Genomic DNA, 14,813 nt, shown 5'->3' with positions numbered 1-14,813 from the left:
TCAACAAGAAGTAAACATATTCCATATTGTTTTTATAACTCTTTCTGTGAATTTCGAATTTGACTGCATGCGGTTTGATAGGCCTAAAGCAGATGAGATTTTTGGTCAACTCAGCAAGAGTCATTTCGACCGTCAGGGCTGCATCTGGACATTCGCTACCAAGCTCATAACGAGCCAAGTTCTGTAAAAGCCTTTTCATTGTCGGTTTTCGTGTCTTCGGCAAGGGAGTGACACAGTATGTATCGCCTTGGGCTTGACCAAAGCAGCGCATCGTGGTGTCGCCTTCACTGAGACCAATCGCCTCGTAGAGGCTGCTCAAGGCATTGGATGAACTGTCGTTGGGTTCCATTTTCAAGCAATGATCGCTAGATGTCTATGAGAATAGAGAAGCTAAGTTGGTTGGAGGGCAGGTAACTGGCGATATGGGTAAGGAAGAGTCGAACGATTTATAGGTCGAGAGACTCTAGAAGAAGGCGGGAGCTCATGGATACCCTCCCCGCGAGGGGGCTAGGCAACCAACCATCTTACTATGTATTCAATCAGTGTGATCAAGACATTCCCACTGCTGCAGACCAGGTTTCTAAAACGTGCTGAGCCTTATCCTTGTCAAGATAATCCCAACCACTAACATGGGTGTTCAATCTGGTAAACTTGTTGCCGTCTCTATGCAAGCTAGAAAGTTTATTGAGCACATCATGGATATCCAATTGGAAAATTAGCTATGCATTTTATACTTTGGTTCATATCACGAGTGTGCTTTATTTTAAACAATTGAATCGATTCTTCCTCGACAAGTGAGCTGAAACGAGCTGGTGATGTTGCAAGGTTGCTGCATGCGAACATGCTAGCGCCAACAACAGCTGCAGCAAATTCCATGTCGGTATGTCCGATGGACAAGTTCTTAACCGTTTCGGTAAATGTAACAAAAGTTCATAGAGAATCAGCTCATTCCTGCGCCAGGAAATAGGGCTGAAGCAAGGCTCTATCAGGAGTCTACTTAGTAGTTCAACGTTGACAGGAGAACTGGACATATAGACGCAACAGTCAATGATAACAAAGAGTCAACAGCAAGTATCCCAAGAGATATATCGCAATTCAAACATGTTTATTATCTACAACTTCGCTTCAGTAGCCTCCAACTCACTGGGGTACTTGGCTCCCACTTCCAGATCGCCATTATGCACGCCATCCTCCAGCGGCGGCAGCTTAACGTAACCCTTCGTATGCGATAGAGCAGACAAGACCCACTCCCTATCAGCCTTGATGCCCTCATTGTTGAGCGCCCAGACCAGGGCATCTACCACGTCGTCTACGATGACGACCGGCTTGTACCGGGGCTCCTTCTCTGTCGCAGTCTGTCGCCAGACGCCTGTTCGCACCAGGATGGGCACCCACTCGGTTCCATCCTCTGCCTCGAACTCGCTAGCTCCCCGGATATCGCTTTCCGGGTTATCGCCGATCATGTAGACGCGGCGGAGAGGATGGTACTTGGACTTATCATGCCCAGGGCTTTGACCGCGGTTGCACGCCATGTCGTGGTAGTATTGCAGTAGCCTTTCGTGGGCGTACCTGTAGGTGTGGTTGGAAGGTTTGCCAAGAGCACTGTACTCAAGTTCCTTTCCGTTGGTCGTCGTGGACCATACTCCCTTCAAGGCTTCCATGAAAGCGCCTGTTCCAAATCGATTCACAGGGTAGTTTGTCTTCCACAGCAGATCGAGGTTGGAAATCCACAGCCCGGGCTGTCCATCTTGCTGCCATCCATTGTTGGGTAGCTTCTCATTTCCGTTCAAGTTCGAAACAGTGCCGAGATAGCCTTGGTGAGAGATCAACAAGTCGTGAATGAGTTGGATATCAACAGACCAATCTCTCGGGTCGTTCCAGATAAAGATATGGTCAATCTTGAGGGCATTTGCGGGGATGTTTGTGCTATAAGGGTCTTTGAGCAGAGGGATCCGCTTGCCATCAGGCAGTGGCACAGGTTTGCCGTTAATCTCGCCCTCAATATGCTCAAAGGGGAACACATCACCACACTCAGCAAGAATGTCTGCTGGGGTGACGACGCGCTTGAAGCCATAACTATTGCAACTAGTTAGCGCAGATACAGAACTCATATGTGTAATCCTTACTCAAGAGCAATCTGTCTAGCTTTCTCAGGATGAGAACCTGTGATCAGAATCGTGCCATCGTTCTTTATATCTTCACTCCAACCACTCATTGGCGTATGCGAAAGAATCATTCTTCCCTTTATAGCGTCCTCGTGCTTGGGGATCTGCAGTCGCTCCTGCAAACTTTCCTCTTTCTTGCTCTCGGGAACGCAACCACCGTTTGTTAAGAAGACGTATCTGATGCCATTGCTTCTGAGCATTTTGATAACCTTGTCAGCTCCATCCACCCTGTCGCGACCCTGATACAAGACGCCATCGATACTGGGATAGATTAGCAATAATGTCCTTTTGATATCGACACATGTCGTACACGGTGAAGGAGCTGTAGATGAAAGCTTTGTTGACTTACTCAAATGCAAAAGCGAACTCAGAGAATATCTTGCGTGCCAGATCGGTAGGCTCTTCGAAGTTATTCGGGTTGACGCCCAATGACCCCTTTGGTTTCGACAGAGCGGTATGAGATGTATGGAATGTCCTTTGCGATAGACATGAAGCCCTCAGGGCTGTCGCTGCTAACGGCGCGACATACCGAGGCTGCGTTAACCGACGTGCAGCGAATCGGCATTGGCCGACGACACCGAAACGTTGCATATTCAGGTACCGAATGCCAGAGAGAAGGATCAAGTCTGCGTGTATGTAAAGAATAATTGCATGAAATCGGACAGTTTGAATGCAGTACAAAACAAAACAAAGCGCTTGAAAGTGGCTGTTTCTTCCAAGTTACCTTGGTAGTCGCGAGTTACCAGCTTGTTAGAGTCATGGTTGATAAGAGCGCTCGTCGGCAAGACCCGCCCACATTAGTATGGCATTAATATGAGCCGAGCATTGATCAGCTTAAACAAACAACAGCTTGGAAAATCACTACTATTATTGGATTATGAAACAATCTTATAGGTTTCATATTTTTCTATGCGTTAAAGAGTCTATATTTACATTTGATTGAGTGGTTAATACATCACAGTATGCGTCTATGAGTCAATGATTTTGATGGTACAATATCTTTACAAAACCCGCAATATCTTGTCATCGTACAATCCACGCCAGTTTTTTTATGACAGCTAGATAGGTAGCCAACACTTTATTTCTTGTCGTTCCAGTCCTTGACGTGATCAAGAATAAGGGCAGCTGCTTGCTGGGGTGAATGTTGTCTGCCCAGAGCCTCCACAAAGTCACCATCCGGATCCATGAGGTAAAAGTAGATGCTGTGATCCACCAGGTAGTCCTGTCCGGGCTTGACGTTTTGCGGTGTGCTAAAGTATACACGGTACTTCTTGCAGAGGTCCTTGATTTGGTCGTATGTACCGGTCAAGCCGACGAACTTGTCGTGAAATTCGCTGAGGTATTCCTTGAGAGCCTTGGGGGTATCGCGGGCGGGGTCGCATGTGATGAAGATGGGGAGAAGTGCGTCGGGAGCCTTCTGTTCAACAATATCCAGCATAGTTGCCATTTTGTCAAGCTCTTCGGGGCAGATATCGGGGCATCGAGTGAAGCCAAAGTAGACCTAGCAAGTCAGAAACCAACGCTACACATGAGCTGGGCTATATTGCCCGATTCTTTCAGCATACCAGAGAGTGTTTGCCCTTCATCATCTCGCTTGTGAAAGGCTTGCCATCCTGATCTACCAACTCAAAGGTTCCGCCAACCTTTGGTCGTCCCACACCCTTAGCAGCTTCGGCTATTCTCTTGCGCTGCATGCGCTCCTTCTCGAATTCGAAGTACCACACCAACAGGCCGCAAGTACCGACGAACAGAAACCCGGCCTTCCAAGAAAATGGCTGTTGCGCATTTGTCAGCTTTTTGATCGCTCATGTTGTATCGCATTTTCCGTGGATTTGTCCAATTCATACCCCATTGCTGTATCGGCTCTTGGCCTGTTCGATAGTCTTGTACTTCGTTCGGCGCTGAGTAATAGGCTGTCTCGACTGCATCGGTGCTCGTGGGAGGGTTGGTCGGAGCTGCTTAGGCTGAAGAGCGCTGCTCGAGAAACATCGTTGACATTGCCGTGTCGAGAGAGATGAGAACAGTCCCCTGAGGGCTTTTGACGTCGCGACCGAGTTCGGCATGGTTATTTGCCTCAATGGATAAGTTGGGTGAAGCTCATGTAAAAGCCATCAACTACGTAAACTTACATCTTTCGATTGTCATAAGCTCCAAATGCGTGGGTCCGGGCTTTTACCGTGGTGGCTTGTGCTGTGATTAGTCATTCGTCTTGGCCATGTACCTATTCCCATCCATAACCTCCTTCAGTGGCTGCAACTTACATCAAAGTTGAACTTGTTGTTTTAACGAGTAGTCTTGACAAACCGTTCTTGATAGGGATACCGTTTCAACAATTGCTTCTCAGTTCTGCGATACAATCATATATATGTCAAGTGACCTATACATCCAATAAAAGCTTGTGATTGCGTCTAAGTTGGCAATTATACATACGCGCCGACGCTCCACAATGGAACAATCATCAAACTTAGGACAAAGCGAGAATTATCGCTCAGAAACTTTTGGCAATGACGCAAAAAGCGATGCCACAGCACAAGCCCTATCAGCTGCTCAAAATCTCTCCTCCAAATCTCCTCTCCATCCTTCAACCTCTATCGAACAACCAACCAGCATGGGCGCCCAAACAGCAGCAAAGAAGAAGGGCACTGCTTCAACTATAAAGAAGCCCGGCAAGCGCTCTAATAATACTGGCGGGCCAAGAGCGGCAAAGAAAGCCAAATCTGTGCAGTCTGGTTCGACCTCAGGAGAGGCCCCTGAATCAGCAGGATCCGAATTAGAAGAGTCTGACCATGGACCGTATTGCATTTGTCGTGGTGCAGATGACCATCGATGGATGATATTTTGCGAAAACTGCGAAGATTGGTACCATGGAGAATGTATCGACTTGAACAAAGAGATTGGCGAGTCGCTGATCGAGAGGTTTATCTGTCCGCTCTGCACAACTGGTGACCTCAAGACCATATACAAAAAGACATGCTCACTGGGCGGTTGTCGAAAAGCTGCCCGGCTAACCGATGAGGAGCCAAGCGCCTTTTGCACCAGCGAACATGCGCAAACATGGTGGGAGCGCGAGGTAGCCAAACTGCCGAAGGGAAAGGGAAAGGGAGGCAGCAATGACCGGCTCACTCAGGAGGAATTTATGGCACTTTTGGGGAGCGGTCTTTCAGGTTTCGACGAGAATGGCCTTTGGCGATTGGTCAAGCAACCATTCTCAGGCGAAACAAAAGCCGCCAACGGAAGTGGAAAGGGTGAGTTATTATACAATGTGTACTGCACAAATGATTGACAGTTATTTCAGAAGGCGAAAACGACGACGAGTTACATCTCTCTGATGAGGAGAAAGAGTTTCTCAAAAAGGCCGCCGCAGCGCGATTCCAGCTAGCAGAGGAGACTGTTCTATGCCACAAGATGCTGACTCTCCTCGAGTTCGCTCACGAGCGTCGCCAAGCAGCCATCGACAAGGGCCGGTTCAAAGAAGATATTTGCGGCTATGATCAACGTCTCGACACCGTCAGTGCACGGGATCCGTTCGAGGCTTTTGCCAAGTCACCAGAGGGTGAGGTCATCTTTAAAGCGGCTCGACTTGATGATCCACTAGGAGAAGGCGACGAAGTGCGCGGCATGTGCGAGCGCAAACGCTGCAAGATTCACGGCGGATGGTATAAGATGTTTTCGTCGGGTCTCAAGCATCATATTCGTGAGATGGCGACGCAGGCCGACGAAGTTGGAGAGGAGGAGAGAGTAATGCGCCAGGCTGCAAAAGAGCGCTGGAACAGAAAGCAGTCGGAGAACAACTGGGTTGAGGTTTTAGAGATTTGAGACATGCATTCGGGCGTTGTTGGCGCATGCAAGATACCTTTCTGCTGTTCTACATTGGTCGATTCCTGGTTCGCTGTTACAGACAGCCTTGCAACAAGCGATTGAGATCCTACCAAACGCGGGGCTCATGATGGTTTACTCCTTGTTATCGTAGGTACACCGTACATGGGTAGAATAGTCCCCATTTCCGAGGCACTCAATAATGTATAATTAATTAAGCTCCTTCAAACCTATTGGATCTTGTATGTTTCACTGGATCTTGGATGATATTAATCCCGAGTACTAAACCGAAGAGACTATTTACAACAGTGACAGTAGTGATATCTGGATTATAGTTCTTCTCCGGGTCTAAGAACAACACCTGCCACTTATCTTGTTGGTGGTCATGGATGGGCATTCAGATTTTGTTTTATTATTGCCATAACCGCACATGCATTTTGATTCTTTCATTTCGAAGTAGCGATATAACCATACTAAATGATAAATATTCAAACAATGTAATAAAAGCACAAGTTAAACTTGGCCCGCAGCCTTTTGATGTACAATTCGGTCATGATCCATTTTGAGTAAAGAGCTGGGCTGCAAGGACCGCCACCACCCCGCAGTCAGGAAAAAAATCCTCGTCCCGTCAACCAAAAAAAAGTTGAAAAAAACATTTGCCTGCTTATCAAGCAAGCTTCGACTGACAAACTTGAGAACAAACTTCCCCTCAAGCGTCGTTCTAGACACTCAATCTTCTTTTCTTTTGTAATCTTCCTTATATCTCCAAAGGTTTTCCATTTGCTCAAACAACACAACATATTGAAGCTCATTAATTAAATTACCCCGCCATCATGTCGTCCTCTAACCCCCGCGATCAAAAAGAGCCTGTCGACGAAGATCTCGAAGAGGATATGCTCGCTGCCGATGATGCCGCCGAGGAAATCGCCGCCGATGAGGATATTGCTATGGATTCCGATAACGAGGAGATCTTGCTCCAAAACGACTCTATCGGCTACTTTGACGAACCCAAGGACTCTCTCTTCACCATCGCTCAACATCCCCAGCACCCCTCCATCATCGCCGTTGGTGGTTCAGCCGGTCAAGAGGATGACGCCCCCGGTGCAGGATGGGTCTTCAACACCGCCTCCGTTCAGTCGCGACCTCCGCTTCCTGCTAGTTACTCGAGCGATCCCACCGCAGACGCCCTCAAGAGCACCCAAGTCGACTCTCTATTCAGCCTCGACGGTCACACAGACTCAGTGAACACACTTACCTGGACTCTTCCTCGAGGAGATGTGCTCGTCAGTGGTGGTCTTGACGGAAGGCTGCGCGCTTGGAAGGCGACCTTCTCAGCCGATGCGCTCAAGATGGATTTCCTTGGTGAGGCGCAAGAAGTGCCCGAGGTGAACTGGCTTGTGCCTTGCCCTTCTGCCACAAACCCCAACACTGTCGCTCTAGGTGCTTCTGATGGCTCCGTCTGGGTCTACACAGTTGACCCTACAGACCAGGCCAACCCCCTCCAGATCGTTCAGTCCTACTTCCTCCACACTGGCAGCTGTACTGCTGGTGCTTGGACACCTGATGGTCTTCTTCTGGCCACCATTTCTGAGGATGGTAGCTTGTACGTCTGGGATGTCTGGGGTGAGGCCACAGCCAAGAATCTTGTTGGCGATAACGGCATGACTGCTGTAGCTTTGACCGCTGATGATCAACGTTTCGAGGTTGAGGGTGGTCTTTACTCTCTTGCCATTGACCCCAAGGGTGCTTTTATCGCCGTTGGAGGTGCTACTGGAGCCATCAAGATTGTATCTCTTCCACGACTCGCCCCCAGTGGATCCCAGCCTCAGGCTCGTGCTCGTGCTGGAGGTAAAGCTGCTTCTCAGTCAGCTGCCACTGCTGGTGGCCAGATTCTTGCCGCCCTGCACACACAATCCGAGAGCATCGAGTCTCTTGCTCTCGTCACAACTCCCACCACACCACCATCCACCCTCCTTGCAGCTGGCTCTGTCGACGGTTCCATCGTTGTCTACGACGCCACCCGCCGCTTCGCCGTCCGAAGACACATCTCTGGCGCTCACGAGGATCACGCCATTGTCAAGCTCGAGTTCATCCCTAACTCATGGCAACTCACCAGCTGCGGTATGGACGGCGCCGTGCGTCGCTGGGATCTCCGAGGTGCTGGTGCCACAAACCCCAATGCCACTGCCACAGCTGCCGAGGCCGGTCTGCAGAAGGAGTGGAAGGGTCACCGTGGTGATGGTGAGGGCGGCGGTGTCCTGGGCTTTGTCCAAGGTCAGACAGGAGAGAGGGTCGTCACAGCTGGTGACGATGGTGTTGCCTTGATTTTTGAGGCGTAAGTTTTGGTAAAGTCAATGGGTCTGGGAAATGGTATATAGAAGAGAAAAAGCGTTATGCGGAAGTCATGTTCTGCAATTTTATGATTACGAAATGAATAGATTCAGAGGGATGATACCCTCGATATTGGCCACAATCATTGTCATGATTAGTACCTGTGAATAAATTGCTGGTTGTTGTTGAAGTGCATGAATAGGCTAGAAAGAAGCTGACAAGCGGGAACCCGTTGGAGGGTTGAAATTCCATTCATGTTTGAATCAAGCTTATCTTGCGCATATTTGCTGCATTGAGAACCTAGTCAAGTCGTCTTTTTTCATGGCAACCTACTAATGTCATTGCCTTCGAACATCTTTGCTTCACCCAAGAACGAGAATGACATAGTGGGTGGGTGCTATCGATAAGAGCTGGAACGACCAGGTATTATTCGCAGGGTTTGATTGGCCAGCGCTCATTTGGACATGAACCGCGCTTGTTCAAAATTCTTTGGCCCATGACAGCAAATCGAGATAGCATCATACCTCAATCTACCAGTTTCCGACGACTGTTACTCCTCAACCCAACCGTTTCTTCTCTAATTAAATAAACAAAATGTTCGGAGGATGTATGTCTCATCTCAATATTGATAATGGACAGCAAACTGATCCTTAACAGTCGCCCCCCCTCAGCAATCACAGGAGGAGATCCGCGCCCTCGAGGCCGATGCTGCCTTTACTGTCCAGGGTGCCATCACCACCGCTGTTCTTCTGTACCTCTGTATGTCCAAATGACCCTCGTTTCCTGCGCAAATTGACGCTAACAATGTTCTAGCTCCCTTCGCTCTCGACCTTGTCGGCAAGATCCTCTAGACTACGATCATCCGTTGTGTAAACGTAGAGCGGTTCATGCGAAGACAGTGAAAGGCATTATGATTCTTGCGGACGATGGCTTTGCCAGCACGCCATGTACGATAAAACCGGTTTAGATGGAACGGACGGAAGACTCATGATTAATCTGTACCAATATATTTTTCAAGACGCGGGGAAAAGCCGCGCAATAACATGACTCTCGGCAATAACACATGCCTTGGCATTTTTTTGCTAACTCTACTTTTTAAAAAAAAAACCGTTGTTGTGGTATCATTGCTGTATCAATATTGTTCTCGGACTTTACAAAGATTAATGTTTCACATCCTGTGACGCCTAGGATGAATACCCAATCCTTACTCCAACTCTATGTCGCCAATTTAGATCCTGTTTCAGACACTTGTCTGCCCTTGATCCGTACTGCCTTTACCGCTAAACAATTTACCCTATTCAAGCCCATCTATTTTGAGTGTGGGTTTCTGGTCTTGTCCCAGTCCGAATAGTCAACTGCTAGGGCCTCGAGCTCCTTCTTGATGTGCTGGATCTGTTTCTCGTAATCCTCTAGTACCTAGATAAGGAGTCAGTAATGTACTGTTAACATGGTGGAGGTGTTGACTTACCCGCTTCGCCTTGGCTTCTCGATCCGGATCGATGGTCTCTTCCTCAATGCCACTTGGCTTATCCATCTCCTTGCTAAGCTGATCAGCGTACCCTCGCAGAACAATGAGGCGACTCCAAAGCTCCTCTTCCCTCGCGCCTACAGCAGGATCCTGTACTTCCCGCTCCAAGTTCTGTAGTCGGCTGCTGAGATCATCTTCATCGCCGCTGAGAGCATAGCCACGGTTTCGGAGAACTTGCACTCGCGCAGCAAGCGCCAGGCATCGTTCACTAATGGTTGTTTGTCGTCTACGGGCCGCAACGGCTCGAACCTCGGTTTCCAGCTCGTGGCGCTGGAGGACAGCGTCTAGACTTCCATTGATCTGGTGCAAGCGGGTGTTGAAGTCAGAAACAGCGCGTTTCTGTGTCTTGAGACGGTCAGCGACCCCAGCGTATCCGGAGCACAGCACAGGCATAAATCCAGGGGCTGGCTTGTTCTGTAGAGCCTCTTCCCATTCCCGTGGGTCCTCATGGGGCTGGGGCTTGTAGTAAGGAACGTGGCTCTCGTCGACCTTGTTGTAAAAGTAATATTTGAAGACGCAGTTGGGGTTCGCAGGATCCCATTTTTCAGTGACGAGCTTCATTTGCTCGAGGATCGGCTTCTGGTCTGAGTAGAAGTCAGTGCTGTGCTTCACATGTGTTTTTCGTCAAAGAACATACGAGGTGTCTCCTTTCCAGGCTGCCATAGAGAGTTGGAGAGTTGAGCTTGAGACTGAGATAGAGCTGGCATCTGTTGTGGTTGTGATTGTTGGATCGATGCGCCGAATGCGCCGCCTTGTTGCTGTTGTTGCGACTGGCCAAAGCTAAATCCTGTATTTTGAGCTGGGGCAGAAGCCTGGGTAGCCTGAGACTGCCCAAATAGCGACGGCTTTGCCTGTCCAAAGAGCGACATGGTTGCGATAGTGTTGCGGCTTCTGACTTGATAGCTGTCGGTCGGAGAGCTAAGCCTGAACTTTAGCTAACAATATGCGTTACCGGGACAAAATCCGGGTTGAGATGATAAATCAAGAGCTGGATACGATAATGGTTGATGTAACGCAATGGGCCGAAAGTCGTGATCGGGCTTTTTCAGAATCGCAAGGCTGAAAAATCTATGTTGTTTGTTAGTTTGCACTGTTTATTTGGCGGCTCAAAATATTTGGAGCTGGGCGACGCGAAAACAAAGCTACGTTCACTGGGGCCCCATCACAGCCTTGCTACCCAGCCTTGTCCCACTTTCTAACCAATCACAGAAGGTCAATTCATACCTTACGCTACCAAATCCTAGCCGAGCGACCTCACATAACCACTCCCGGATTCTGGAATCACCGCAACGTTCGACGACCAGCTTCGCAGAACACCGGCATCATGTCTACCCGAAGGCCCCAGTATGTTATTTGCTGAGATTTACCTCTTGTCTTTGCTCGGGAACCGCCAGCGGGTGCAATTGGGTACTACAACACCTGATAATTGGCTAACCGATTGATCCATTAGATTCTCCCAGCAGGTGCTTATCGACACCACTCCGTTGCCCTCAGATATTCCCGCTGTCAAGGAGGTCGGTGCCAGTTCTGCGCCTCTTCTTTCGGCCTCCTTCTTCATCGGCGCCCGATGCCGCGACTACAACGATGATTACATGCAATGCAAGAACGAGAACCCCGGCCGAGGAGAGTTTGAGTGCTTGAAGGAGGGCCGGCGAGTCACCCGATGTGCCACCAGCGTGTATGTGCTCTAAAAGCCAGCGAAACACCCATTCTGGCGATATAATTGGGGCGCAGAGAGCTCCATTGCTGGGACCAGCAGCTAACAACGAATAAACAGCATCAAGGACATCAACACCCACTGTCTGGCCGAGTTCCGCAAGCACTGGGAGTGCCTTGACGACCGAAACCACCAGCTATGGCAGTGCCGCCCTGCTGAGTGGAAGCTCAACAAGTGTGTTTTCGACAACATGGTACGATACCTGTATTCATACATTTCGGACGGGATTCCTGACATGTTACGTAGAAACTCGAGAAGAAGATTCCTGACCAGCCTACCAACTCGACTCCCGTTCACCTCCGACCAGTGCAGACCTTTGCCGACGTGCGCATCGGCCCTGGTGATGGCAAGCCTTTTGTTCCGGCGCAGGAGGATGCGTAGCAATAGAGTGCTGGGATCAGTTAAAGTTAGGTCGAGGCTCGATCATGTATATTTGCCGATGAATCAAAGAGTGGATTACCAGCTATCAAACAAAATTCTATCCGATTTTCTTACACAAAACCATATCACGAAGTCTTCCCCATATGAGCAACCATGCTCAGTGTCATTAAAGTTGGGCAACATATTGGCTCATCGAGCCGTTTTTACATTAATTAGTACCGCCAAAGTATACGGTTGCTAATCAATCTTGGTTCTGCGATTCATTTACGACATAGGCTACGCATGGTCCATCTTCAGATACCTAAAAGCTATCATTCTCAGCCTAGTAGTGTGCTAACTAACATGACAGCACAACATTACCTGTCACGATAGTACGGTCTCCAAATGCGGCAGCATATGAACCACTCTGCAGTAAGTCTTAGACGCCCAATGCACGGCACTTTAAGACACGCAAGAGAATTTCATGATACTGCCTCTCGGCTAATCTGTGAAGCCGTGGTTGGCATATCTTTGTCGTATGACGTGGTCTAGGCCAGCTGACTCGATTGAGCGTTGCAGAGGAGCAGGTCATCGTTATTCAAGTCCAGTGCCAGTGAACAAACAAAGGTGGGCTCCGTACACCATTGCTTCTGTTCCATTTGCCTAGACAAACCTGTGGTAAGAGCCAGCGGTGAGCATAAGAATTTGACAGACACACCCCATCAATTCCCCCAAGTCGCATCTTTCAGTCTGGAGCAGGCCTATCTTGTTAATGACTGGTCCCGGAAGTCGCACACCTCACCTACGACAGCGAGGTACCCAGACCATGCACATGACCATGGATGGCATTCATGCACCTTGTACCATTTGCCGAGGCTTTTGTTTCGGCCTCACTTAGGTCTGTTGAGGTATGGTAACTCTTTTCATGCACTTGCCCGTCTCGTTTCAAATGGACACCGGCCAGCAGTGGGAACGATTGGTCTGATCTGTAGGGTTTGTGGTATGAGCTGGAAACAGAGTATGGTGTTTTGGTGCACGCAACAGGTAACGGGAACCTGCCTTGCATTAGCACTGGTGAAGAGTTCGCCTATCAGACGATTGGTGGTCTAGATGCGAACATCCAGGACTAAGCACAGCCAGTAGGGATCTTGATTTCACTTGCCAAGCAGGGTTCTCTCCAGGCCGAAGCTCTTAGTCTGGACATTGGATTAAACCTCGATGTAAGAACGAATGATTGTATCTCGGCGCTTGTGCGCTTCGTGAAACAGAGAAACGGGGCTTCCAAGCGCCCATGTTTGAAGCTCTGGATAGGGCACATGGTTGGTTGGCTGGTAACATTCATACCCCTACATGGGCGTTTATCAAGGATTGAAAGAAAGCTATGGGGACTTATATTGTTTCGTTTTGGTAACGCTTCAGAATGCTACACGAGGTTGCAAAAGTTTGCTTCGAGAAATGTGGTGGATGCTGTATCACATTGTGTTTGCAGGTCGCCCGAGTGATTGATCTATTTTGTTTTCTAGCGATGTATGACAACGTCCGAGGAAGCTTTTTTCCATTTTCTATCATTTGCTTGACGTTTTTCTATACAAATGTCTCTACCTGGGTCATTGTAACCTAGTGGTGTCGCTACTTCACTTGCCTGCCAGCGCTATAGCCCCAGAGCTGAGCAATAATGCTCACTTATAGTTTGGCAAGGTCACAGAATTCAAGTCTACAAATACGATTCGTATCTCACCTATATGAGTCTTCAAGTTTTGCATTGAACGATAGTAATGACTGTGATATACAACGTTTGGGCTGATTTGCATTAAGCTGGGTATAGGGTAAGCAATGTGCAATATGTATGGACAGTTGGGAGACTGCGATGGCAAGGTAGAATCGATTCGACGATTGAGGTTAACTTAATCTGGGTTTAACACAAGAAGACCTGTAAAGTACGATAAGCTCCACGTAAAACAAACAAGCTTTGATATCCAAACATGTTGATCCGATCGTGGCCGTGAGGGTCGGCGGGTCAGCTTGGTCGAGTTCAGGCTGTCCCATCGATGGAAATAACAACCGCATTGACTTTATGTGAAACAGTGGAGTTAATGTACCTGAAGCTGACTTGCAGGCTACCTAGATGGATCAAGGAGAGCGCTTAAAGCAAACCCTGCGAGGGCGAATTGTTGGTCATTGAAAAGTATTATTCTTGTCGTGTTGTGTTGTATTGTGTATAGCAATCATTGGTTGGAAGAAGCAGTGGTAAGACATTATGCCAGGAAGACGTTAACATACTGGTGCTATAACTAGATGTATCTATTCTTTTGCACATGATTAAAATCGATCAGCAAATAGACAACTGAACATCAAAGACCAGGTATGCTATGTATAGAACCCTCAGCCCGTTCGGATATTCTAGACTGTTGCTCAAAATGCTTTATCAGATCAAAGTTTGATCATGGCTACTGTAGCGCTCTGAATGAAGGCCTCAAGAACCATCTTGAGCGTTGGTGTTAGTGTTAGCGTTGGGATCGGCATTCCCGAGCCACCGTAATATCTCTCCACAAACTTGAACCCAGATAGACGAGTTCGGTGTAGCCGGTGACAAGACCAGGACTCGAGCCTTGAGGTGATCATTTTTTTGTAGAATATCTGCTGCGCAATGCTGGGGCTCTGGCAGAGCCGCTTCTGGGCTAAAACGCATGGTTTTGGACTAGGAAATAAAGATAAAGTTGTTCGACTCGGGATACAGGAATGGAAACAGACGCCACGATCTAGATGCTATTCTCTACTAGGAATTCATGCTTCTTCAACGTCACCTGCCAAGGTTATCGGGAAGATATGGATTGCGTGTCATGTCGCTTAATTTCGGAGTTGAGGTGAGTCGAGGTGGCAATTGTGATCGACTCGA

The 14,813-nt window shown here is 48.5% G+C and overlaps 7 protein-coding genes across 7 annotated transcripts; 4 read left to right on the top strand and 3 right to left on the bottom strand.

Moving 5' to 3' along the window:
- Positions 1 to 1,112: 1,112 nt before the first annotated feature.
- FGSG_09541 (uncharacterized protein) lies at positions 1,113 to 2,365 on the bottom strand (the record flags this gene model as incomplete). Its single annotated transcript, XM_011329873.1, has 2 exons — positions 1,113 to 2,076; positions 2,127 to 2,365. The coding sequence occupies 2 exons, from the start codon at positions 2,363 to 2,365 to the stop codon at positions 1,113 to 1,115; spliced, it is 1,203 nt and encodes a 400-aa protein (XP_011328175.1).
- Positions 2,366 to 3,213: 848 nt separating this feature from the next.
- Positions 3,214 to 4,050, bottom strand: FGSG_09542 (SCO1 protein). Its single transcript, XM_011329872.1, has one exon. The coding sequence runs from the start codon at positions 3,610 to 3,612 to the stop codon at positions 3,244 to 3,246; it is 369 nt and encodes a 122-aa protein (XP_011328174.1). The 5' UTR covers positions 3,613 to 4,050; the 3' UTR covers positions 3,214 to 3,243.
- A 561-nt stretch (positions 4,051 to 4,611) lies between these two features.
- Positions 4,612 to 5,981, top strand: FGSG_09543 (uncharacterized protein; the record flags this gene model as incomplete). Its single annotated transcript, XM_011329871.1, has 2 exons — positions 4,612 to 5,410; positions 5,452 to 5,981. The coding sequence occupies 2 exons, from the start codon at positions 4,612 to 4,614 to the stop codon at positions 5,979 to 5,981; spliced, it is 1,329 nt and encodes a 442-aa protein (XP_011328173.1).
- Positions 5,982 to 6,814: 833 nt separating this feature from the next.
- FGSG_09544 (uncharacterized protein) lies at positions 6,815 to 8,432 on the top strand (the record flags this gene model as incomplete). Its single annotated transcript, XM_011329870.1, has 1 exon — positions 6,815 to 8,432. One exon carries the CDS (start codon positions 6,815 to 6,817, stop codon positions 8,318 to 8,320), a length of 1,506 nt encoding a protein of 501 aa, XP_011328172.1. The 3' UTR covers positions 8,321 to 8,432.
- A 357-nt stretch (positions 8,433 to 8,789) lies between these two features.
- Positions 8,790 to 9,482, top strand: FGSG_09545 (uncharacterized protein). The gene is made up of 3 exons (XM_011329869.1): positions 8,790 to 8,919; positions 8,970 to 9,071; positions 9,126 to 9,482. Exons 1-3 carry the CDS (start codon positions 8,907 to 8,909, stop codon positions 9,161 to 9,163), a joined length of 153 nt encoding a protein of 50 aa, XP_011328171.1. The 5' UTR covers positions 8,790 to 8,906; the 3' UTR covers positions 9,164 to 9,482.
- Positions 9,483 to 9,620: 138 nt separating this feature from the next.
- FGSG_09546 (uncharacterized protein) lies at positions 9,621 to 10,709 on the bottom strand (the record flags this gene model as incomplete). Its single annotated transcript, XM_011329868.1, has 3 exons — positions 9,621 to 9,728; positions 9,781 to 10,424; positions 10,478 to 10,709. 3 exons carry the CDS (start codon positions 10,707 to 10,709, stop codon positions 9,621 to 9,623), a joined length of 984 nt encoding a protein of 327 aa, XP_011328170.1.
- A 408-nt stretch (positions 10,710 to 11,117) lies between these two features.
- FGSG_09547 (NADH-ubiquinone oxidoreductase 20.8 kDa subunit) lies at positions 11,118 to 12,058 on the top strand. The gene is made up of 4 exons (XM_011329867.1): positions 11,118 to 11,184; positions 11,291 to 11,518; positions 11,618 to 11,750; positions 11,804 to 12,058. The coding sequence occupies exons 1-4, from the start codon at positions 11,165 to 11,167 to the stop codon at positions 11,936 to 11,938; spliced, it is 516 nt and encodes a 171-aa protein (XP_011328169.1). The 5' UTR covers positions 11,118 to 11,164; the 3' UTR covers positions 11,939 to 12,058.
- The last annotated feature ends 2,755 nt before the right edge of the window (positions 12,059 to 14,813 follow it).

The sequence above is a fragment of the Fusarium graminearum genome, chromosome 4 (assembly GCF_000240135.3).
Source record: "Fusarium graminearum PH-1 chromosome 4, whole genome shotgun sequence".
Lineage (NCBI taxonomy): Eukaryota > Fungi > Ascomycota > Sordariomycetes > Hypocreales > Nectriaceae > Fusarium > Fusarium graminearum.
This window is presented reverse-complemented; position numbering and strand designations above follow the sequence as displayed.